At 50.1% G+C, this 23,831-nt stretch overlaps 1 protein-coding gene across 18 annotated transcripts in view; it reads right to left on the minus strand.

Moving 5' to 3' along the window:
- Nucleotides 1–23,831, minus strand: part of NCOR2 (nuclear receptor corepressor 2) — a 256,199-nt gene that overhangs the window by 160,882 nt on the left and 71,486 nt on the right. For 17 of the 18 annotated variants that reach the window (XM_042805509.1, XM_042805506.1, XM_042805498.1 and 14 more), the window contains exons 2-3: nucleotides 19,200–19,408; nucleotides 3,371–3,498 (exon numbers count right to left, since the gene is read on the minus strand). In XM_042805509.1, the coding sequence (XP_042661443.1) occupies nucleotides 3,371–3,498; nucleotides 19,200–19,304 (233 nt within the window). In that variant the 5' untranslated portion in view covers nucleotides 19,305–19,408. Of the gene's footprint in view, nucleotides 1–3,370; nucleotides 3,499–14,637; nucleotides 14,680–19,199; nucleotides 19,409–23,831 lie in introns of those variants that run through there. The other variant, XM_042805499.1, reaches the window with a different exon arrangement.

Below are 23,831 nucleotides of genomic sequence, written 5' to 3' on the forward strand. Positions count from 1 at the left end.
CATCCTGCCTGACCCACCAGGCTCAGCTGTGGGGACGTCCAGCTGCCTGAGCCTGACATTCAATGAGCTTCTTCCTCAGGGAGCCCCAAAACATGGGACCATCTCAGCACCCCATTCCCTCCAGCAAGTTACCACTCAACAGCTTTTTGCCACCAACACCTGAGTCACACTTAAAACACTGTGCCCATAGTGAAATACTTCGCCACTTGTTCCCTTTTCACTGGACCACTACTAACCACCGCCCTGGTGGCTAGAGCAAAACTGCAGCTAGGAGAGACAGAAAACCTGCAACGCTGTAGGAAGATTATCTAAAGCAAGCCCAAATGATTTCTGCAGGATTTAAAGTATCCATGGGGTCAAGTCTCAAATACCACGTGCAAAAACAGCCTGCAGAGGCTTTACAGATCTGCCCAAGGTGAAGACAAAGCCAAACTGGAGGTCAACCCCAAAAACCAAGCAGAGAATAAAGTGAATCCCTGCGATTTCCAGTAGAGGAGGGTGAACAGCAGCCGCCCATGGGGCAGGTGGTCTCAGAGGAACCAAGACGGAGTGGCCCGAGAGCTGAACCACGCTCTCTGGCTGCAGACACTGCTCTGGATCAGTGTGAGACACGGCAACGGCAGGGCAGGGATGTCCATCTGGGAACACGCACAGGGCTCGATCTCCAGCGCTGTCACATTCTGTCAGTCTGTCACATTCCACTTGCACCAGCCTGACAAATTAATTTCTTTAAGGAGGGGGGTGATCCTCGATGAGCATCAGCCACCACAGCCAACAGCAGACAGGCTGCTTCCTCTGAACACCCAAAGCAAGGGGGGGATTAGAAGGGCTGCCCTCCACCGACACGTGCTTCAGCGGGAGGATTGTCTCGCACCCACCAACACTGCATGCTGGGTGGGGTACCAGGCAGAAAACGAAGGTGAGGGTCTTCCTTTCAGACACAGCACACCGCTGTGCTTCCCTCTACTTACCCCTTGTGCCCGCATTGTGGATGTTACTCATTTGCCTCTGGTCTCTCCCTCCTCTGCAGCCCCTCACGCTGAGAGCCAGCTGCCTCTGCTCAAAACCATCAATCCCAGCCCAGGAACAAAGCCAAAGTGCTTACAGATGCGCCCAGCATGAACCTGCCAAGGGACTCAGCTGCAGAGATGGCTGCTTTCACCTCCCTCCCTTGTCCAGGCTTTGCTCTACACCAGGCAGAGCCAGAGCTGGTTTTTGGGGTGGGCAATGACCAACCCAACCTGCTCCAGAACGTCAGTCTTGGCCCTTGAGCACCCGAGGAACCCTCAGGTGAGCAACCAAGCACCCAAAAGTCTCCTTTTACAATATATCAGGTGCTATTTTAGAGCGGATCCTCACACCACAGAGATGAAAAAGCAAAGACCCCACAGCATAGATTTTTAAGTGTAGTACTTAAAGATGCAGAGAAACAGGCTTTGCAAACTGGACTAACACCTCCCCAACCCCAATGACACCCATTTTGAATGACTTCAATAATTACACAGGATTTGAAAAATTCTGCAGACCCCCCATCCTGCATCCCCAGATGCCCCCAAATTTTTTTTTGTAATGAGTCTATATCCCAGCATTCTAGCACATGATGCCAACTGAGCTGAACTTAAGTGGTATTTTTAGCTTTATTACCCAGTATAATTTTTGCAGAAGTTCAATTTTACAGATGTTACAGGAAAAAGGGATGAAATGTAAATTGGGTCTGCTGCAAAAAAATGATTCCTTTTATAGCGTGCCAAAACTTCACCATTCAGGTTGAAAGTGAAGTAACCACGATAAGTATTTGGATGTGTACCTAGACCTGACAACATCAATTAACATTTACCCACATTCATGTGATTGTCAACACAAAAATAAGCTTGGAGAGTTTGAGACATTTGTAGGCCAAAGCAAGATGCTTGGATGACCACACCAGATGAGGCCTGCGGTACAGCAGACACCAAGGCTTGCAGTTGGGGTTTTTTAGTTATGTGGAAGAACCAAGATACATTTTTTTAAATAGCATATTCAGACCTTGAAACCTTCATTTTACTGGAGAGCAGAACTGGTTCTCCATTTTGCAAACCGTAAGCAGTGTGAAAAACAAAACCAGGCAGGAGCACGTTGCTGTGTTCTCTTTACCCATCTCCCCCAAATTTAGATGAATCTGGCCCACTTCCAACTTAACCGTGTTACCCTGCGCTAAGAAATCAAAGCACTGAAAAATCAAAGCAAGCCAAGGCAGTGTAACACACTGCAATAAATTACTAGTCATCAGAAGGGACATCACCCTCTGTACAGGCAGGTGCCACAGGCACAATCCAGAAGGGCAGATGCAAATCTAACTTTGAAGGCTGCTTTTTACCTCCAGATTCTCATGGGCATGTTTCCACTGAGCACCAAACTGAGCCCATGCCACTAGAAAAAGAGTCCTGTCTGCATCTACACCCTTAAGCATCCAGCACCCCGAGGTCTTTCTCCTTTCCCCTAACAATTATGATTTTAGAGAACCAGGTTCATCTCTCACTCTGCATTGGTTTTATTCTTAGCCCAACTAAGGTGTAAGCATAAAAAAAAATGCTTTGCATAAATCTACTGTAACAAGAATCTTATTTCACTTCCAGGCCAGTATTTTCCAAAACCACTAAAGCATCAAATGCAGAAGAGAAACTGTGAGAGAGCAGCATTTTGAGACAAAACAGAGAGTGAGAGTGGTGGCCTTCAGAACAGATCAGCTCCTGTGGTTAAAGCATCTACAGCATTTCCAGTCACACAGCGCTTCCCTGAGCAGCACCCAAAAACACTGCCAGACTCCCACGGGAGGCTACAAAAGAAAAGGGGCCAAAGGGAGAGCCATGAGTGGAGCAGACACAAAAAAAGCAGCTCAGAGAAAGTTGCGAGGAGAACACAGAAAGAGAAACAAAAACAATGAAAGCGGGGAGGAAGAGCAGCAGAAGAGGAAGTGGAGATGCGCAGTGGAAGCGAGCTCTTCTCACTCCTCCCTTCAGCCTTGGGAGCCACAGACCAAGCCCGACCACACAGCTTTATTTTCCATATTGAAGAAAGCCAGCGCAACCAGTCACAGCGATGTGTAGCTTCACAGAAGTGAGAGGGGTGGGATTTTTTGGTTGTGTGGTGTTTTTAAGGTATCTTTAAAATGCACAACAGTCCAAAGGAAGAAACCAGCAGGCAAAAGGTGTCACTTGCGTTAGCACAACAAAACTGAACTGGCACAGAGAATGAGCACAGTCAGTACCAATACACAACATAACACTGCCCAGGCCTCGCACAACCCTCCTCCACACCACAGCGCCGTGCAAACCACTGGCTAAGGCAGTCGGGACATGCCCATGGCCGGGGGAAAGCGGGGAGCCGATACCTTTCATTGCCCGGCTGGAACTCGGAGAGCAGGGATGGCCGCCGCCGCTGCGGCTGCATGATAGACCCCGGCGGGAGGTGGGAAGCAAAATCCCTGGAATGATGCTGGTACTCCAACAGTGCCACGTCCTGCAGAAACAAACACAGAAGAGCTCGTTAGGCTGGTGGCAACTTTCAAGCAAGCATTGAACCATGACAACTCGGAAGAAACTATATAGATTCTCCTCCTTTGAAGCACTGGGTGCTGGACCACAAAGCTCAGTGCTTTTCCCCGCCCCACAGAAGGGTTCCCAGTAATTCCCAGTGCCACAACGCACTGGGATGGCAGCTCAGCCCCTGGCCCCATCTGCCTCCAGCCTTTCACTGGGGCCGCTTGCAGGCTGGCTCCTGGGATGGCATCCCAGTAAGCTCAACCCAGCCACTGAGCATGCACACAGGGATTTTTGGTATCCAAGCAGTCCTGATGACAACTTCAAATCCACAAGGAAGAGCAGGTAAGAAGGAAATTAAAAGTCACAGGATATGTTCATCTTCAATAATCCACGCAGCAGTATGGAGAAAGAAAAAAAGAAAGAAAGAAAGAAGAAAAATCACAAATGTTATCTTGAGAGTGTCCCTTTAAACACAGCTCCCCTGGGCTGAGCTCAAGGGGTTTGAAAGGACAGTTTGCTACTTATTATGTGTACGTCCCTTTTGTTCCTTGACCCTTGGAGAGTACAGTACAGTATGTTCCTGATTTTAATTAAATAAGAAGCCCTCCTGCTCTGTGCCACAGACTGATTCCAGCAACAGTATTTTAGCTGCTATATTCAACTGCTATTTTTTATTTGTGGATAGATACTTGACCAGAAGACTAATCATCTAATTAAGTAAGACCTTCAGCAATGGCATAGAAAGCCCTGTCACAGAATATCCCTGGTAACACTGACACATATTTACATTAGAACAACCGATCCCACCTGGGTGTCTATTTTGAACAGTTCTCAACTGGAACAAAAAAGCTCCAACTGCTTCAGACAAAAAAAAAAAATATCAGAGTCTAAAAAAAAAAAAAAACCACAATAAATAAAATACCACGTGCATGCAGTTGGGACTGTGGGTAGGGGACTCAGCCCTAACAGCTGCAACAGAAATTATTTGATCAGACATAGTGAAGACTGACATGCCCCAGCCCCAGAGAAGCTGGAGAAGTGCCCCAGCAAGGTGCGTGACAGGCAAGGAAAGTATTTGGGAGCTTAAATAGCAACAACCTGGACCTGGACACCCCCTCTCCCAAGCTGTAAGTGAAGAAAGCTGCCCAGCACTGGATTCCATGCCCTCCTCCAGACAGCTGCAGGCTAAAAGGGAATATCAAAACCCAATGCCTTTGGCCACCAGAGGGTAAAACAAGATATTTGCATAGTAGCTTTCTGTGAAGCCAGAAAGAAAAACAGAAATTGTAAGCACTCGGTCCAGGGAAGTCAAAAAACTCAGATTCCCTACCCCACATTCAGGCTCTCTCACACAAAAGCTGAAAAGGCCAAATATCAAACAGAGGAGGAAAGGGAATAGTGGTATCTGATAGCCACCACTTCTCCTTGTGCCCAGAAAGGTGCACCAGGTTTTGGAATTAGGTTCGTTTCCCCCCAGCATCAGGCAATAGTGTGGTGCTGCTCCTTTTCTTATCTTGGGAAACACAAGGAACCAGTGGCCTCTGCCAACCCCAAACTCCTGGTCTCCACCTCCAACCTGGCCATTTCAGACCTCAGCCTCTGGGCCAGGACAGGTTCTTGCCACATAAGGAGGAGGGCATTACTGGGACAGCATCTACTCATTCTCACAGGGATCTTCCACTCCTGCTGTAAATCCAGGCATTAAGGGAAGATGCTACCCTGTGATGCTGCTTCTCCTTCAGCTCTAGCGTCCATCCACGCAGAATGCCATGGGGGGCTGAAGGACAGAGTATGCCATCGGTCCAACCACGGATAGGACAAACAGACAGATGGAGTGAAGGAGACCATTAGCTCTTACAGTCCCAGCCAAAGCAGAATTGCTGCATACAATGAGCTTCCCGATGTTTGCACTCATCCTGGTTTTAAATAAATAAAAAAAAAAAGTGTGATGCAGCTCCTGACATCCACCTACAAAATAAACATATCATGTCTGGGAAGACACACCAATAGGCCCACAACCAGGACTGTCACCTTCTGTGGGTGTATAAACAGGAATTACTCGTCTGGGAGGCTTGAAGGCTGTGCCCTTGAGAAAAAAAAAAGGCTCTTGCATGTCCCGAGAACCATCTGTTTTTCCTTTTCCCCCTGCCCACACTCAGATGAGCTTTGCCTTTTCCTCCTTTAACCCATGTCAGAAAATTGCTGGTAGAGCTCAGAGCCTGCTGGCATGGCCTGAAGTGATGGGGATGCTCATTATGCCGGGCCATTAGCTCAGGGCCCGGATGGCAGACGTGCCTCTCCAGCTTCCCCACAAAGGTCAAGGCTGGTGAGCACCAGCTCCTGCTTCTCCAGACGTCACCCAACTCACTCTGACCTGCTCTGCTTTGCTCATATCAGCATTTGGTTTTACCAGAAGAAAACATAACCTAAAAATTAGCGAGGAGGATTAAAATTGACAAATTTCTTTGCCCTGTGATGAACTGTCAAAGGATCCACGGGAGACCTGGCAGGATATAGGTGGATTAATTGCTCAGAAAGTTAATACAGTAAATTGCACTGTGAGCTATGACTGTTTTTCAAACGCAAATGCCGGAAAGGTTTACGAGCTGCCTTCAGAAGAGACTTCAATTTTGTTTAGCAGTGTTTTAAAGATGTATGCTGGGAGGCACCTTGCTGCCAGCGCTGCTGCACCTTCTACACGTGGGCAGACAAGGGAGCAGCGTCCAGTGGGTGCCACCTGAATTCCCCACAGCCGAAGCACACAGCACAAATGTGATTTAGTCCTCATCCTGACCTAAAATTTCCAGTGCAGCCTTGGCACCTGCTCAAGGGTACCTGTAAGACACCTGAAATAAAACAGCTAAAAACCCCTGCAGCCAAGTTACACACTGCTCCTTCTCCTCTTCATTGATTTGCTGGTTTTCACTCAATTCTACTTCTAGCTCATCCTCTCCCTCTTCCTCTCTTTGCATCTCTTCCTACCCCCTGCAAACCCTCCTCCTACCCATCCAAACCTGTTGATCTTTCAGAGCACCTTCTCCAGGGCTCTCAATTCTCCCACTGTCTCTGGTTGTGACTTTGTTTCTTTTACACCAACCTTCCTGTTGTTCCTTATGGTTCCGGTGCTCCCACTCAGAGGTACTTTGTAGAAGTTTTGTAGAATTTCGTAAATTCAGTAAATGTCATGAAATAAAAATTAAAGAAGCAGAAAGACCATGGGTAGTCAGGTGCTCTGTCACATCAACAGATTTGAGGGAGGAGGAGGAAGGTTTGCAGAGGACAGGAAGAGATGCAAACGGAAGCTAAGTACCTTTTCCACTCCTGTTGATGGAAATTAAGCTTATTTACTCAGGCAAAGGAGGGGGAATGTTTCCAAAATAAAATCAAAGTGAAAGCAACCAAAATCACTTGGGAAGTCTCAATGCCAAGACCTTATTCTCCTGATGAAACAGCAGCTTCCCAAAATATAACTCCAGGTGAAAGGAACTGTGTCCCCCCTAACCATGCAGGCAGAGTATAAACAGGTCAGAGTTTCCTCTCTCTAGACTGCACCATCTAGAGCCGTAGACAGTTCGAGAACCGTCCCGGTGGTGCCGAGGCTGGGCTGGCAGGGTCAGGGTTACCCCCTCCTGTCCCACACACACCCCTCTGGCAGCAGCTCTCCACCGGCCATGACAGCAGTGGAGCACTGGCAGGAGGATCCCACCCTTCAGCACGGACATCTGTCCCCCCAGCATCCCCCCAGCACAACCGTGCTACACGCACCCTTGCTCTGGTGCCTGCTCCTGCGCCAACCCACACACCGGTGCCTCGCCAACCCACACTTGCCCAGGGGCAGCAGCAGACCCAGGAAAACCATGGAAGTCACCCAGCCAGGAGAGGAATGTTGGATCCCTGTCAGCAGGAACAGCTTGACATCCAAGTGCAGTGAAGAGGCTGGGTCATCTCTGTCTTCTGATCCCAGAAATGTATTGTTGTTTGTCCTTCACAAGCCACCTGGAACTACACCATGCTGGACAGCTAGTTCCGGGGAACTACAGGTCTGTCAGTCTGACCTTGGCGACGGGGAAGGTTATAGAGCCGATCATCATGAGTGCCATCACCCAGCATACACAGGACAACCAGTTGATCAGGCCCAGTCAGCATGGGTTTATGGAAGGCAGGTCCTGCTTCACTAACCTGATCTTCTATGACAAGGCGACCCACTTAGTGGATGAGGGAAAGGCTGTGCATGTTGTCTACTTAGACTTCAGCAAAGCCTCTGACACCATTTCCCACAGCATTCTCCTGGAGAAACTGGCTGCTCACGGCTTGGATGGGTGTGCTCTTCGCTGGGTAGAAAAATGCCTGGATGGCCAAGCCCAAAGGGTTGTGGCGAATGGAGTTAAATCCAGCTGGTGGCTGGTCACAAGTGGTATTCCTCAGCGCTCAGTATTGGGGCCAGTTCCCTTTAATACCTTTATCAATGATCTGGATGAGAGGATTGAGTGCACCCTCAGTAAGTTTGCAGATGTCCCCAAGTTGGGCAGGTGTGTTGACCTGCTTGAGGGCAGGAAGGCTCTACAGAGGGATCTGGACAGGCTGGATCGATGGGCTGAGCCCAACTGTATGAAGCTCAACAAGGCTCAGTGCTGGGTCCTGCACTTGGGTCACAACTCCATGCTCCACTACAGGCTTGGGGAAGAGTGGCTGGAAAGCTGCTTGGCAGAAAAGGACCTGGGGGTGTCGGTCGACAGCTGGCTGAATACAAGCCAGCGGTGTGCCCAGGTGGCCAAGGCCAGTAGCATCCTGGCTTGTAGCAGCAATAGTGTAGCCAGCAGGACTAGGGAAGTAATTGTCCCCCTGTACTCAGCACTGGTGAGGCTGCACCTTGAATTCTGTGTTCAGTTTTGGGGTCCTCACTACAAGAAAGACATTGAGGTGCTGGAGCGTGTCCAAAAAAGAGCAACAAAGCTGGTGAAGGGTCTGAAGACCACCACCTTTGAGGAGCAGCTGAGGGAACTGGGGTTGTTTAGCCTGGAGAAAGGAAGGGTCTGGGAAGACATTACTGCTCTCTACAACTACCTGAAAGGAGGTTGTATCAAGGTAGGGGTTGGTCTCTTCTCCCAAGTAACAAGCGATAGGACAAGAGGAAACGGCCTCAAGTTGCACCAGGGGAGGTTTGGATTGGATCTTCTGAAAGATTTCTTCACTGAAGGGGTTGTCAAGCACTGGAACAGGCTGCCCAAGGAAGTGGTTAAATCACCATCCCTGGAGGTATTTAAAAGACATGCAGATGTGGCACTTAGGGACACGGTTTAGTGGTGGACCTGGCAATGATAGGTTAACAGTTGGGCTCTATCTTTGAGGTCTTTTCCAACCTAAACAATTCTATGAATCTATAGCTGCCCTGGCCCAAACCATCAGCCTTGCATGCAAGAAACAGACACTTCAAAACCAACAAGCCACATCTTCAAAGCTTGGGGTAAAGCCAGCTAACTAAAATTAGAGAATCAACAAGGAAAATCTACATTATCCCATTTCAAACTATGCACCTGTGCTAGCTCCTGAGCATATCACCTGAATGAAATTAAATTGGGGATCAAGCTCTTCAGGGCTGAGGCACATAGCACTGCCCCAGCTCCAGGTGACCCACCAAGACGGCGCTGCATGCTGCCATAAGCAGAAGGGACACGTAGCAGCGACGTGGGGCTGTGCAGCTGCTGCTTCAGAGGCAGGTGATGGGAAGCACAAACAGCAGCTGGTACCATCACCAGAACTGCAGCTCCTCGTAGCACAAGATTTCAGGTGCTCACAGCACAGCATACACTGCAATTCAGCAGTCAACTGGAGCCACAGGTACTCTGGGGCAGACTTCAGCATCCCATGTGAACGCTGCAAACCCCTGGCCTTTACACAGGGGTCCAACTCCCTCTCCCTTTCACCAAACCCATTTCAGTCGAAGCCTCACATTGGTGATGCTGAAAACAACAGACCTCACGACCACTGCCTGCTGCGGCGAGTGGTGAGGAAGGGTCTTGTGGGGAAAACAACTGAAATGCAGCCACTTTCCACCTAAATACAGCCAGAAACCTGCCCTGATGAGAACTGGCTCTGGTGGGTCCTTCTGAGCAGCTCTCGGCCCCACACCACAAAACGGTGCTGGCTGGGCTGAGCCAGCACTAGAAGCATCGCTGAAGACAGACAGACACCGAGAGTGCCTACAGTGCCATAAATCACCCCAGCAGAGCACTGCAGCACAAGGCCAACATTTAGATAAATAAAATGCTAAAGAGCCAAAAAAACAGCCTCATTAAGATACACTTCTTCATGCAGCAGACTGAAGAGGTACTTGGGCCCAGCCAGAGGTGCCGAAAGCATCCTTTGCTGCCAGCAAGGAAGGCTGGACACGTCTGCACTGCCCCTGCCTGGGGTGCTGGGAGGGGGAGCCAGTGAAAGCACTCCCAGTTTCAAGGTCTTTTTGTGTTATTACTGGACTCGGAAGCGCCGAGAGCGCCGTCTCCCTCCCCTTCCTGGTAAATCGTCTGACCCTAAATAACCTGAGTCTATCATGCTCATTTAGATATGCTAATCAAACTGTCTGAAGCCAGAAGACTGAATCCAGTATTACAGAAAAGCCCTTGGCAACACAGAGACAGCTCCACTGAAGGAAAATAAAAAAGCTTCCCCCCTCCCTCCCCTTTTTAAAATTTTTTAAAACTTTCAGCCTGCTGCCTTACCTACCATAATGTCTGCAGCAAAATCTTCTGTCCTGTCCTGACCTCAGGATAACCCCCACACTAAACTAGTAACTGCGTGCAGCCGTGCAGCCTTTCTGCCTCTCTCGCTTTCTGTTTTGAACGCGTGCACTTGATGGTGTGCTTCGTTTCTCCTTCCCCTGCTTGCAGCTGCCCGGGTCCAGGTCGCCTGACCTCCAACAAGGAGGAAGAAAGGGAGGTTTGAAGTGATGCTGGAAGCACCCTCAGGCGCTGACCCGCAGCACATAGAGTCAAGCTACGCCACGGCCAACAGCAGCTCTGACCCTGCTCTCCCAGCTCCAGCACAGAGCACATCCATACAGACAAAGCATCTACCGACTGCTCCATCCAGATGGCATTCCCCATGGCTGCGAGAATTAGCCCCCGAGGAGAAGACCCCAGAGACACGAGGCCTGCAGAAAGGAAGCCTGGAGCTGGTCTTGCAACAGAAAGGCGAACCGCTCCTCCTCTCTTCCTCCCACCAGCAGAAAAACAAGTGCAAACGCCCAGTGCTTCTGGCTTCCTTGGAAAACAGCTCTAGAGCAAACCCATGGAGACCTAGAGCACAGCCAGACGAGCACCTGCAGCACAGCTCGAGCAGCCTGAAGCATTAGATCCGTCCCCCGTCGCTTACCGCGTCTTCAGCTGAGAAAGCAACCAGGAGCTCCCTGCCGAGTTTCGGTGCAAAGACAGCTTCGCTTAAAAACCACCAGCTCTTGTTTTGCAGTGACGCCGAGGAGGAGCCGTCCCGGGGTCAGTCACCACATCCGCCAGCTGAGCCGGCTCCCCGGCGGAGGGTGGCACCAGCACCCGCCGCTAATCACAGCGTCGGGCATGGGCAGCACCTCACCTGCGGAGCTCCCCGGGCACCCGAGCCCTCGCCCAGCTACGAGCTGCTGCTCCACGCTGTCCTCATCACCTTCCACAGGCAGGCAAACAGGCCAGGGCGCTGCACACGCTCATCAAGGAACAAATCCCAGCTCCTCGCCACCTCCACCAAGGATTAGGTTGTGGGCTGCTTGTTACGAGCTCACCCAGCGTTGTGTTGCAGCTAATTTTTATTTCTTAACAACGCGCTATTTCTGCTGAAGCACTCCCAAGCGTTTAGGCTAAACGAGGCCAATTAATAATGGCATGGTCAGAATAGTGAGTAAAAAACAACGTCAAAGCATCCCTATTTATTTCACTATTTATAAATTGTCCCTTACCTAATTTCAGAAGAGGATGCCTGGCCCATTCCTGCTGCTTTTGAGCAGCACACATGCTCTTCTGGGAACTCCTTTTAACCACAGGGGAATTGATGAGTGAGGACAGTGGGGCCAGTGCCCCTGCAAACCACGGACCTGGCATGTCCCACACTCCTCTCATCCTCCCAACATCATCTCACTGGCTCGGGGGGATCTAGGGACCTTGCTCCACACCTCACCTTCCTGCGTGTCCTGGTTTCCACTAGTATTTCCCGAGAGCAGAGGACAGGTGAGTGGCTATAGACAGCACTGACCGGAGCAGCAGCCACACCAGCCACATGCTCCATCACTCTCCCCCTCCTGCTTTTCTGCTGGTGTTTCCCCAAATCAGAGAACACCCTGCCCCTCTGATGCCCAGAGCTATTCCCTACACAACAAGGAGAGCCAGAGGGGGACGCACAAGTGAGACTGGCCCAACGTGGTGGCCCAGACTTGACTGCACAGCCTTGGACTTCAAAGCCACCCCGTCCTCCAGGGAAGCACATGGTGGTTGAGCTTCCCACACCCCCAGGAGCACGCCTCCAGCACCGAGTGGCATATCCCAACCTGAAACCTGTAAGGGCCTCTGACTGTCCAGCAATTAATTTGTGCAGTAACCTGCTGCTTGAGCCCCTTGGCTCAACCCTGGCTGCAACAGGAGGCTGGGCTAGCAATCGCTGCCACCTACAAGCCAGGCAGACCAGCTCTCCAGTCCAAGGTGGGGCGGCCAAAGCGGCACAGCCACCACTCCAGCAGCTTTGCCAGAGACAGGGGATGCCCCCCACTCCTCTTCTGCACACCCTGAACTTTGAAATAAGAAGTTGCTTTAAATCTTTTTCTGCCAGCAGCAAGCGTGACCTATTTTAGCAATAAAAGGAAAAGCTCTCTGGTGCCTGGATACCCCTTGGCACTGGCAGCACAGTGTTGCTCATCAGACCGAGAAATGCACTTTTTAGCCTTTGCCTGGAGAAAATAATTTTTCCCAAAGCTGAATCAAGTAAGAGGAAGGGGGAATGTCTGGGAGGAACTGGGGTGGTAGCAGAGCCATCACTGAACGAGGTCCAGACACAGCATAGGCTGCAAGGGGACCAGAGTGGCAGACAGCCCATCGCCCTCAGCCTCCCCAGCAAAGAGGAACCATCTGCTGCTACTGAAAATCTCCACTGAAGTGCAAAGGAGGTGGTTATTGATCAAAACAGGTTGTCCACAAGTGCACTGCTGTCTGCCCAACTTCCTCCCCAAAACCCTGGGAGCAGCTCACTGCAGATTTAAGGGAAAAAAAGAAAAACACAACATAAACCAAACAACTCCTCCACAATCAGCTCTACCATTGAAGATAAGGTCAGTAATAAAAACCTGACTGAATACATGCATTTTTATCTTGCCTACGGGGATGCAACATGTGCTGAAAAGACAAATGCCCTTATTGTTCCAACACAGTCTCATTGCCATCCATCTCTCAGAAGCTGCTGACTTGGCCTTTTGTTTTAGGAGGTGACCACACTGTGCGTGGCCCCTTCTTGGAAGGCATTGATTTCTGCTGCCATCCCTGCACTGAGGCCACGTCCGCTGCCAGCACCATTAGCGTCCGTACCAGCTGCACAGTAATGCATCCTTCCCAACACCCTCTCCCCCGCCTCTCCGGCAACCCTGGGCTGTCAGCAGCGTTAGCTGTCCTGTCTGAATATGCCATTCATGGAGAAAAAGTCACGTCTCGGTGGGGGCAGCTCTCAGCTGTTGTGGCTTCCCAGTCATCTGACCAGTGCCGGGTGCTGGAGCCAGCCGCCAGCCCTCTCCCTGGCAGCCAGAGGTGCCCACAGAGCACCAGCACATCCATTACAGTGCTGCTTTTGAGTCTCTCTCCATCACAAGACTTTTGTCCCAGTCACATCCAGGCGCCTTTGAGCTGGGAATGACCCGTCTGCCCTTCCTCCATTCCCCACGCCTGGTGCTCTGCTTCCTGAAACCACTTGTGGTCACGAACACCCATGCAGGGTGAGCAGCTCTCTTCACGTAATATATCCGAAACTTCCAGCTTAAAAGCACCAGGTCATTTTTCCCATCACCATGTCTCTTCCACAGCATAGCCCCTCCACCATCTCTCACCACACATCACCCATAACCTATCCGCAGGTCCATGCAGGACCTTTTCATCTTTCCACATCCCCCACTCAGCTCTCTCATACACTTCTTTACACCTCCACAACAAATCCTTCAGGTCAAAGAACCTGAACTGCTCAGTATTTTGAATAAATGTGACAGTGACAACCAGTAAAAATCCCCAGTCCTGCAGAAGACATCTCCAGGGGCTGGTGGGGCAATGCGGGGAGAGTCAGGCTAGGAGTGCAGGCAAAGGCTTTAAGTCTCCAAAAATGGCTTCAGTGGGTCTCCACCTTTGCCAAACCACATACGCAGCAAAAGTTCATTCTTCCCCTGAGGATTTACAATCTTGAGATCAACCAAAAACAAAGCATCAAATCATGTCCAAAAAGCAGATTAGGGAACAGCCATAAAAGTTTACAGTAGCTTGAAAATAACTGTTTTGGATAAACGCTGTATCTTAGGGAAAATGAACTTTAAATACAAACTCCTTCCTGGCAATGGGAGAAAGACCCCAGAGCAGGGAATCAGATGTCCTGTTCCTTTACCTCCATGCTCTCCCAGTCCCACAGCAGGAAGCCAATTTTCCCAAATCCACCGCTGAGCTGATCAGAGCTCATGCAAACTCTTCACTGGAAAGGTACTCACGAGAGATCGCGCCAAGTTCTCGTGACAGATCTGATCAAAGTCAGTATTTTCAAGGTATGTTTCTGATTTTCAAGTCATTCCTTAAAACATGAGCTGGAGCCCAGCATGCAGAATTCAGGATTCGAATCTCTGGCACAAACCGCCCCCGGCTCAGCTGCGCAGCTGGTAGCAGGAGGCTTTTCTTTGCACTCGGAGGTGGTTGGAGAAGGCTCTTCACAGCCTGGGGGATTTTAGCATTTGGCACCGTAAACTCTTCCGTTCTGCAAGTTCCTGGAGCACCGACACAAACTGGCATTTTGCTTCCAGCAGATAAAAGTGTGAATAACTACTCCAAGGAAAACCAACACAGCAGCAAAGGCGCCTTGCACTTGTAATGCAAAATACACTGCCTCTCTGCAGGCTTACCTGGCATCGCCTTGCCACGCTGATCATGTCACTGCAGAGTGGAGCTAGCTCCTGCCATCTCGGGAGCTTGCATCTCCTCACAGCACCTTCCATGGCAGGACGATGGGTTTAACTCACCCTGCTCAAACTGCTGGGAGGAGGAGTCTGGGCAGGGAAGGCACCTGATTTCCCCCCCCAGGCCACCATTTGGCTAGGACACCAAATCAACACACAAGTTTGCACCAACCTCTTGTGTCTCTGGTTCAGACAAGGAAGTTATTTATCACGGGCCAAAAAAAACTGAGCGATCGGCCGGGACGCTCCTGCACAAGTGCTGTTTTGCAAATGGAGAGTTTAATGAAGGAGCTACAGAGCTGCTTGGAGATAGGAGAGGTGGCACAGAAGAAAGCACGAAGGTCTCAAAGCTCAAGCAGAGGAGTTAAGGAGGGGTTAAGCTTACCTCCTCATCTCAGCTGAAGCAGTGTGCAGGGAATGGGGGCAAACAGCACGCAGGAGGCATGCCAAGGGCCTCTTGATTTGCAGGGAGGGAATACTGCTCACCAATGGGGATTCAAGTGACAACAGAGCACCTATTTCATATGCGTGTGCACACACCCCAATACTACCAATCCCCAAACCTGTTTAGTATCTCTAGTAGGTAAAACCACTAAAAGCACCCTAAAAGCAGAAGCTGTTTTGGCACAGAGGCTGCTTCACGAGGACACCTTGTGCGCATTGACCCCCGGCATCTCCTGCAGCTGATACCACCCTCCCAGAAAGCCCAACCTGCATCCGAACCCAAGCTGCATCATTCCCATGGTTCCAAAATGTCAGGGCACTAATGGGAGAAGGATAACTGGTAAGGAGGGCACAGCAAGAAACTGGGCCCACACAGGAGGAAGAGAAGGGAATCCTTCTGTCCCCAGGGAATATTCATCACAAATGAGGCTTTAAAAGGAAAGGGGGGACATGTGCTATGCAGGGAAATCGATCTGTTTACAGAAAATATCTGCAGGTTGCCTGAAAATGAATATCCTTCATGTGAAAGTTTCCTTTGAGAGAGCATGAACTTCGGACACACTAGAAGGTTAGGAGCGTAAGTAATGTGTTTTTTCACCTTTAGCTAAAGGTCACAGAGCATTCAAACAATTCCTCTGTTCCCAAGCTGAACATGACAGAACTCAACTAAGCACCCCAACATTACAGCTAATTAATATGGAAAACAAAAATGTTTCCCCTACAATTTGGCCAAGAACCACTCAGTGCTCTTAAGAAGAAACTGTTGATTATTGGTGATTTTAGTTTTTCCTAAAGAAAGTCAAACAAACCAGATCCTTTTCACCAAGCTTCCTTCTTTCCTTTAAAAAACCATGCACACTTGTCAAAGTTTTTTTTTTTTTTTTACAAGTAATTTTTTTTTACTGAGATGGAATTAAATCTGGGGTCATTATAAAATATCACACCATTTTCACATCCAGCCTCCCTGACAGCTGCTGGGACCAGACGTCTCTCAGTGAGGAGGAAGAGTACACCCTGATATGGTTGGGGACCAACCTACCCTGCAGAAGAGCTTGTTCGCTGCACATCACCCGTCAGAACTCAGTCTGGACCAGACCCACAGATTCACAGCCCTGCCCAAAACTGGCACCTAAGAGTGAAACCAGCCAACAAACATCCTCACTCAACCAGTACCAGATCTTCTCTGCCAGCTCCAAACTCAGCAATAACTCCTGGAATGTGCTGCTGGGAGATTGTGCCCGTATGTACAAAGCATATTTCTGTTTATACACTTGAAATGGATCTTCTTCCCCATTTTGTTGGATATTCCTTGGGTTTTATACGATGGGAGAATAAAAGTGCCCAAGCCTGTTTCCACTGCCTTCTGCCCCTTCACAACATCCCCTCTCACTTGCCTCATCTGTGAAATCAAACAGCTGCAATCCTTTAAATCACTTTTCATAAAGTGTTTTCAAGCCTAAAATAATGTCACGGCTCATTTCTGAGCTCAGTATTCCTGCCACGCCGCATTTCCCTGGGTGCGACTGTCACAGTTGGACTGTGATTATTTATTTATATTATAATAGCATTTGCAGCCCTGCTGTGCTCAGCCCTGCGCACGCACCCAGGAGGTGACCCTGGGCGTTTCTACCGACAGGATAAAGATCCCCAGGCTGAAAAATTCCCAGTTCTCGGGAAAGGATGTCATGGAATGCAGCAAACCAGAATCAAAATCTATTTAGATGCAAGACACACTAGTGTCGGGTTGGTTTTGGCCTCTCTTGCGTTCTTCCAAACAAGCTCTCACTGTGCAAACACACCCCATGACAAAACTGACCTGGCCAAGACATGCAAGCAAATACTGCTGACTTTTAATATTAAACAGCACAGCAACTTCAAAGCAATTGGGCTCTCCTCTCCCAAACAATCCCACCAGAGACCAGCTCCAGCCCCAGAGCCATGGCCAGGTTCCAGCTCACGGCACCACTGAGCAAGAGACACGTGTTTGCAAACAGCTGAGCGTGGCAGGGCAGATCATGCGGGGACACGCTTCAAGAAACGCTCTGCCTACCCTCCCAAGGAGAGGCAAGGTGCGTTTGGTTTGCGTGGGGCTGGCACATTTCTGTCGAGAGGAGCCTTTCGGCTTTCCATCCAAAAAAATCTCAGCTCAGACCTCTCCTGCATCCAGACACCTACGAGGTATCACATAACTTCAGAAGATTACATGCGGCTGTAAAAATAGCTTCTAGAAGCAAATGCCAGCAACTTCTTCCAACATTAATATGATAGAATAAAAACAGTATTCACTCTAGCCAGAGAGCAGGTCAGGTTGGAGAAAACCAGTGCTCCGTCTGACTTGCAAACTACTGCCCTGCTTGGTTCACTCTGCTGTTGCAAGAGTAAGGGGAAGCAACTGGGGTTTGCAGGAAACAAGTTCTCAACACCCCAAGGCTAGGAGCCTTTCGCACTCTTTCTAAAATCTGTCTCCACATTGGGTATTGAGGTTTCCTTGGTTTGTTTTTAAATCATGGTTTTGCAACAGCCGCAGATCTTGCTCACCTGGTCACATCCTTCTCCTGCTTGGGTTTCTGATAAAAAGAGAACTGGGATTTTCTTTGAGATAAACGCTCTTGTTACATCCCACCTCCCTGATAAACACGCTCCCACCGATGGAAGCAAAACTCCCATAAATCGAACCAGGTCAGCATGTCTCACAGCCTGGATGAAAAGCTTCTTTGTGCAGAAGCACGCAGGCCCCGGGTGATCTAGATGAGCCAGCTAACGCAGCCAAAAGCTCGTCCTGTGCCCTCCTTAATGTTTCTATTTCAAAGCCTTTCCAAACGCCAGCTCTGCTCCCTGTGCCATTCTGTTGAAGCCCAGCAAAGAGGGCAGATGAGGGAATTTCATCCCTTCATTGACATTTCATGCGTTTCCAGGCTTTCAAGTCAAACCTCAAAATCATCACAGCATGAATTTTACCATTCAATAGCCATCACTGTCAGAAACATAACCCCGAGACAAGGTCTCCTTGCTATCTTGTGTTACAAGCACCTTCCTGGCTGTATCCACCTTGCTGTAACCCACCAAGAAGCAGCTCCAAAGAGCAGCCTTGCAAGCATGTGCCACACTCCAGTACCTAATAAGATTCATGTAAGCAGCTTGAGCTGCCTAAAGCTGTTCCACTAAAGAGAGGTTTTTTTCCGTTAAGGGCTTAAACCTAAGACATTCAACCATCCAGGATGAGCAAGCACAGACGTGAGTGACATGGCACAGAAAGGAGAGGCTGGATCCAGGTGATCTAACCTGTGCAAGCTCCGGTGCATTCAACAAAACACAGCCAACAAAAAAAGCACCACCAGCTTATGCCTTGATACAAGAGGAGACAAGACTACAGGTCAAAAGTAAGAGGGGGAAAAAGAAGAGGATAAAATGGAAATCAATCAGCAGCTCAGTTTTCTTCTTGCTCCCCACAAGTGCCACCACCAGCTGGGAATGACACGTAGAAAGGGTCAGGTCTCTTGACTGAAGGGCAGACAGCAGGTTCGCCCCTGGCAGTCTGCCTGGAAATCAGGAGACCACTCTCCTAGGTGTGAGGAGCAAGAACTGGGCTCACTGGGAAGTGGCAAGCCCACGTGCAGGAGAGGATGCTCGTTCCCTCGTGATTTAGCACCAAGGAAAGGCCACACTGAAAAGGGCTGGAGGCCATGTGCTCCTGCTTCACATGGATGGTCAACCTTCCCCTCTCCCGCCTAAGCTGGTTGCTGCATCCAGCCAAAGGTGCTCTTACGAGGACGACAGGCTCGAGTGCTCAGAAATTACGAGCCAGATCCCAACAAACCCCATGGCAAGCGCTGGGAAGAGGCTGGAAAGGGAGAGAAAAGCTGAAAGCACCGTATAGAGAAACAAAAGAGGATCCCACGAGAGAGGAACGATGAAATCTTGTACCACAGGCACGGAAACTGTCTGATTTCTCTGTAACAGCCACATTTGAGACCAGCGTAGCTGAACCACTGTCCCAGCGATGGGGACACGCCACGTAGGTCCTACCCTGACAGCGGGTAGGGAAGGAAAGTCTCTTGCCTTACCGCATGTGGTCGAGCAATCTGAACCGGATAGGACATGGCGTGCGGGGGGTAACGTGGCTCGGCAGCGCGCCAGCTCTGCGTCACGGGCTGCGTAGATCCCGACATGTCGAAAGAGTAGGCACGGCTGCTGCTTCCAAATCACCGACAAAGGATTAGGAGAGCCGAGAGCTCCTCTTCATCATGTGTGTGCTTTCCACGTCGCGCAACAACTGGAAGGAAGCAGGAAAGCAGTAGGTTACAATTCAGTCAACCACAGTCTCATGAGACAACCGAACATCAAGCCTTCTGTGATCACCAAAACCTGACCGCCCTCGCAATTCTCCAACAGCCCCATTTTCCACTTGGCAAACATCACTGCCAAGTGTTTGCATGGATTACTCCTATCACAGGGAAGTCCAAATATAAGATTATCCCAAATCCATCCCACCTGATTGCCCTGGAAAGCCTTCTCCCAGCACCAGCAGGATCAGGCCTGCAAACTGCCAACAATTTATTTGGGCCCTGTTGACCTATGTCTCTAAATCTCCTGGAGAGAGGTAATTTTTGGGGGGTATGACTTAGTTCCGGAAAATATAAGCTGGAGTTTTGATGCTTCAACACGAGTTCCAAAGGCACAAGATCCCTCTGCCATCCACGCTCTCACACATCCACACACATTTTTTTCAGTACCCTCCTTTCCGAGCTGTGGCCATTTTTGCAGCCACCTGAGGTAAGCCCTGATCTATGCCAGGACGGACTGAGCTCCCCAGCAGCCATCTCCATCCACGGGGCTGCACTAAAACCCAGGACTACAGCATGTCATACACCTCCAGTGCCGCATCAGTATTACATCAGCCTTTCTGATCACGGCCAAGAGCCACAGAAGACACCATGGCTCAGGGGGTGTTTTTACCAACACCCCTGACACCCACACCTTCGCTGCTTTACCACTTGCAATTCCTTTCACAGCTGTAACAAAATGAGGAAAAACAACAAAGTGGGAGGACTCCCCTTGGCCCCAGGGGGAGATTTACAAGTTACTGATTTTTATAGACACTTCACATAGTTTGCTTGGTGAGGATTTTAAGTTTCCTGCTTTTTGTCTAGATTTCAACAAAAAAGCAACAAACGTCTAAATGCTGCCCTTCAGCACTGACAGTTTAAGGTGCATTAACTACTGTTCTCATATTAATGGTTAGTTATACAAAGCATAAATTCCCACTGCTGCCTGGGCTTGGGGGATGCTGCCAGGACTGATCCTGCGCAGGGAGAGTCCCAGCTCTCTGGGTCTCCATCCCCAGAACCCGCCCTCCCCCCCACGCAGCGTCGAGCACACTCGCACGCCTCCTCCCGAATGGAGGTACGCGTTACGTATACATTTGTGCAAAGTTTTTGGCAGTATCAAAACCTTTCATCAGCACACGGGGAGCAGCAGAGAAAGTTTCCAGCACCGTGAGCTCCCTGGTGGCATCTCCCCACGCTCTCGTGGTCTCTGCTGCAAGGGGAGCACAGCCAGCCTGAGCCAACGCAATTTCAACTGAAACAGCAGTTGACAGGTACAAAAACCAAAAAAGGGGAGGGAAAGGGGGGATAAAAAAAAAAAGAAGAGGAAGTTTTTCTTTTTTTTTTTTCCCCCCCTCTCCTATGAGACCACAGATCAGCCCCTGCTGATAAACCACTTGCTATCTGCTGCAGGCAGGCACAGGACTGCCTCACTGGTTTGCCGGCATCCACGCACTGCTTACCAGCCAGAAATAAAATCAAACCGAGGCAACGGTCCCCGGCAGGCTTGGCACGACAAGCAGGGCAACAAGAGCAGGAGGAAAGCAGCCTAAGGAGGCCCCTGTACAAAGAGGTCAAGTTTTACAAAGATGATATTTTTCAGCAAGTTCCCATTAAGGCCTAAGGATGACAGACACGCAGAGACATCTCCATGCTCCTGCCGAGGGTCAGCCCAGCCCCTTCAGCAAAAGGTATTTTGCCAAGTTACATATGGGAAAACACACAGCAAGGTTTGGCTCTCAGGGCAGGGAGAGGAGGGACAATCAGGCCCCCTCCTGCTTTCAGCTCATTCCCTGCACAGGAGCTGGAATTTCCCCCCTGCACCCCCTCTTCCCCACGGAGTCCTGGGGCACCTTACCTGATACCCCGGTCCCAGGAAGCACTGGTGGCCTGGGAACAGCCTGACCCTCATCCTAGACGAGGACAGCCTCCCCACGAAGGAGCTTGGTGTGCTCTGTGCAAGCCACCCCCAGGGCAGGAAAGCCCCTGCGCACGCGGGGGGAATTCAGAGGCACCCAGAAGGCAGCCAGCGCATATTTATACTTCTAGTATGACTACCCCACTTCCCCTCACGCTTCCGACTGGATGGGATTTTAGTTGCCGATTCCACCAAAAGCTGGGGGCCGTGCCGGGAGCACGCGGTTCAACATCTGCTCTGCTCACCCTCCGAGGACACACCACCACCCGCCCAGCTCTCCTGCAGCCCACATGTGCTTCTACAGGGACAAACCCTCCCTGCAGCTCCCAAAGACACGTGCACGATGCTCTCAAGGGCTCCAAAAGCTCTCTGGGATCTGCAGAAGTTTAAGGTACTTTCCTAATAACGGATTCAAACTTGGACATCTTGGCTTGCAGCCACCTGAGAGTTAATTGGCACATGTAAATATATGTATATATACACACATGTATATATACACACACTCCAAGGTGGGGGTGGGGCCAGAGCCCTTGGCAGCTTTCAGCAAGCCAACTGCTTCCCTGGAAGCTCAGCAGGTAGACCAGACCATGCTGTGGCATCTGTCTACAGTAAAAGAAATAGGATTATTTTTCTTTTTTTAAACTCTTCAGATCAGAAGTTCAGCTTTAAAACTCAGCACCAAGTGCAAAGCCACATGGTGTCAAGCTCTAAAACAGTTTGAAAGCTTTTCTGCTTCTATCTGTGCAAGCAGAAGAAGTAGTTAACTCTCTACTAGAGGGATACACACACGGGGTCAAACTACAGGGGCCAACAAGACTGTCCTGCACCAAGGCACGCTGCCTGCGAGCCGTGCTGTGCTGGTGGTGCGCACTCACCGCACGCTAGCGGAACCACAGATGTTTTTTGACTTATCAAGGGCAGCAAATTACCTCTGCCTCAATGAAAAGCCCTGGAAAGCCAAGAGTAAAAAAAAATCATGCACTTGCAAAGAAGCGACGCGCTGCCCATGCACTGCAAACAACCGAGCAGCAGGTCACCAGCAAGATCTCAGCACAAGTTGAAGGCCCTGAATGTTCTCCACTGCAGCTGGACTGTGGGCTGGAGACAACTAAGGTCACCAAAGCACAGGGGCAGCTCTACAGCTGCCATCGCCTTAGATCCCATTTTTATGCTCCGTATGTGAAGAAAGGGGCTGCTGCAGCATGCCCAGCCCAGCACTGCTCTGAGGAGCAGGAGGGTCCACGGCCAGCCAGCATCAGGACTGTGGGTGCTCCCACTGGGGAGCAAAGTGGGAGCAGAGCATCTTGCTGGGGAGGTGCGGGTGCTGCTTCAGGGCTGGGCGCAGCGGGGACCCGGCTTGGCCACCTATCCCCAGCAGAAGATATTGGGGTGTCTCCTCATCCGCAACCCTTTATCAATTATTTTTAAGAGAGAAACACAAACAATAGGAGCAGGTTAATAGACATAAAAGAGAAATAGTGCAGCCAGGCTCTTTAAATCTTAAAGATCGAACTGTTTGGTTCCTACTTTTCTCAACTGATTTTGATGAGGAACAGACATTGTCTCACAGGAAAAGTATTTTCCCCCCTGGTTGGAGTCTCCATCAGAGACTGTTTTATCCGCAGACCTGCATTAGCCATTACAGCACTAGGTACAAGATTTACAGTCTCTGATTAGGAACAGGAGAAAGCTGGAGGTTACCAGCAAACCCAGCACCAGGGCTACAACGTGAACCTGTGGAAGAGGCGAGAGCCCACTGAGACTCCTGTACCCATTTATTTCTACCTGTTTGGGAGACTCCCAGGATCCTGCTCCACTGCTAAAGCCTTCCAAAACTCCACCCTCCTCCCCCCTGCCAACTCCACGCAGCAAGCCGCCACCACCCTGCTCTTCTGTTTCTCCTCTTCATGTGCCATTTACTGTCTAAAATAATCTCCCCATCACCTGTCCTCCCTAATTTACACCCTGAAAGCAGTCTACAAGCCACTGCAAGTTGCTGCAGGCTCGCCTGCATACAGAGCAGCTCTGCCCGCGCGCCCGGCTGTCCGAGCGCCTGACAGTTCCCAGCAGCACACACCAGTTCAGGCACAGCCCCTGCTAATGGTTTGTACGGCATCGGGCCAAGCACACTCGTGTCCAGCCCAAAAGATGAGCACAGACAAGCTCATGACACCCTGCAGTCATCTACAGGTTCACAGTCAACACCACTTAGACACAGAGCTGTACAGTTCCATGCCAGTCCTTCAGGCCAGCTCCTGACCGCAGCAAAAGCATACACTGATACAGTCAGGACCATGCAAAAACCCTAGAGGTCTAAAGTAAGGCTTTGCAATTAAATTGAGTTGCAAAAAAAAATTATTAGCATTCAACACACTTGTTGATCTCCAAAGTTAGAGCCAAACCTCCCAACAGGCTCTGTGCTCCTCAGGGAAAGCAGGATTACCAGGTGAGGT

This window comes from Tyto alba, unplaced genomic scaffold, assembly GCF_018691265.1.
Source record: "Tyto alba isolate M040663 unplaced genomic scaffold, T.alba_DEE_v4.0 Super-Scaffold_44, whole genome shotgun sequence".
Classification (NCBI taxonomy): domain Eukaryota; kingdom Metazoa; phylum Chordata; class Aves; order Strigiformes; family Tytonidae; genus Tyto; species Tyto alba.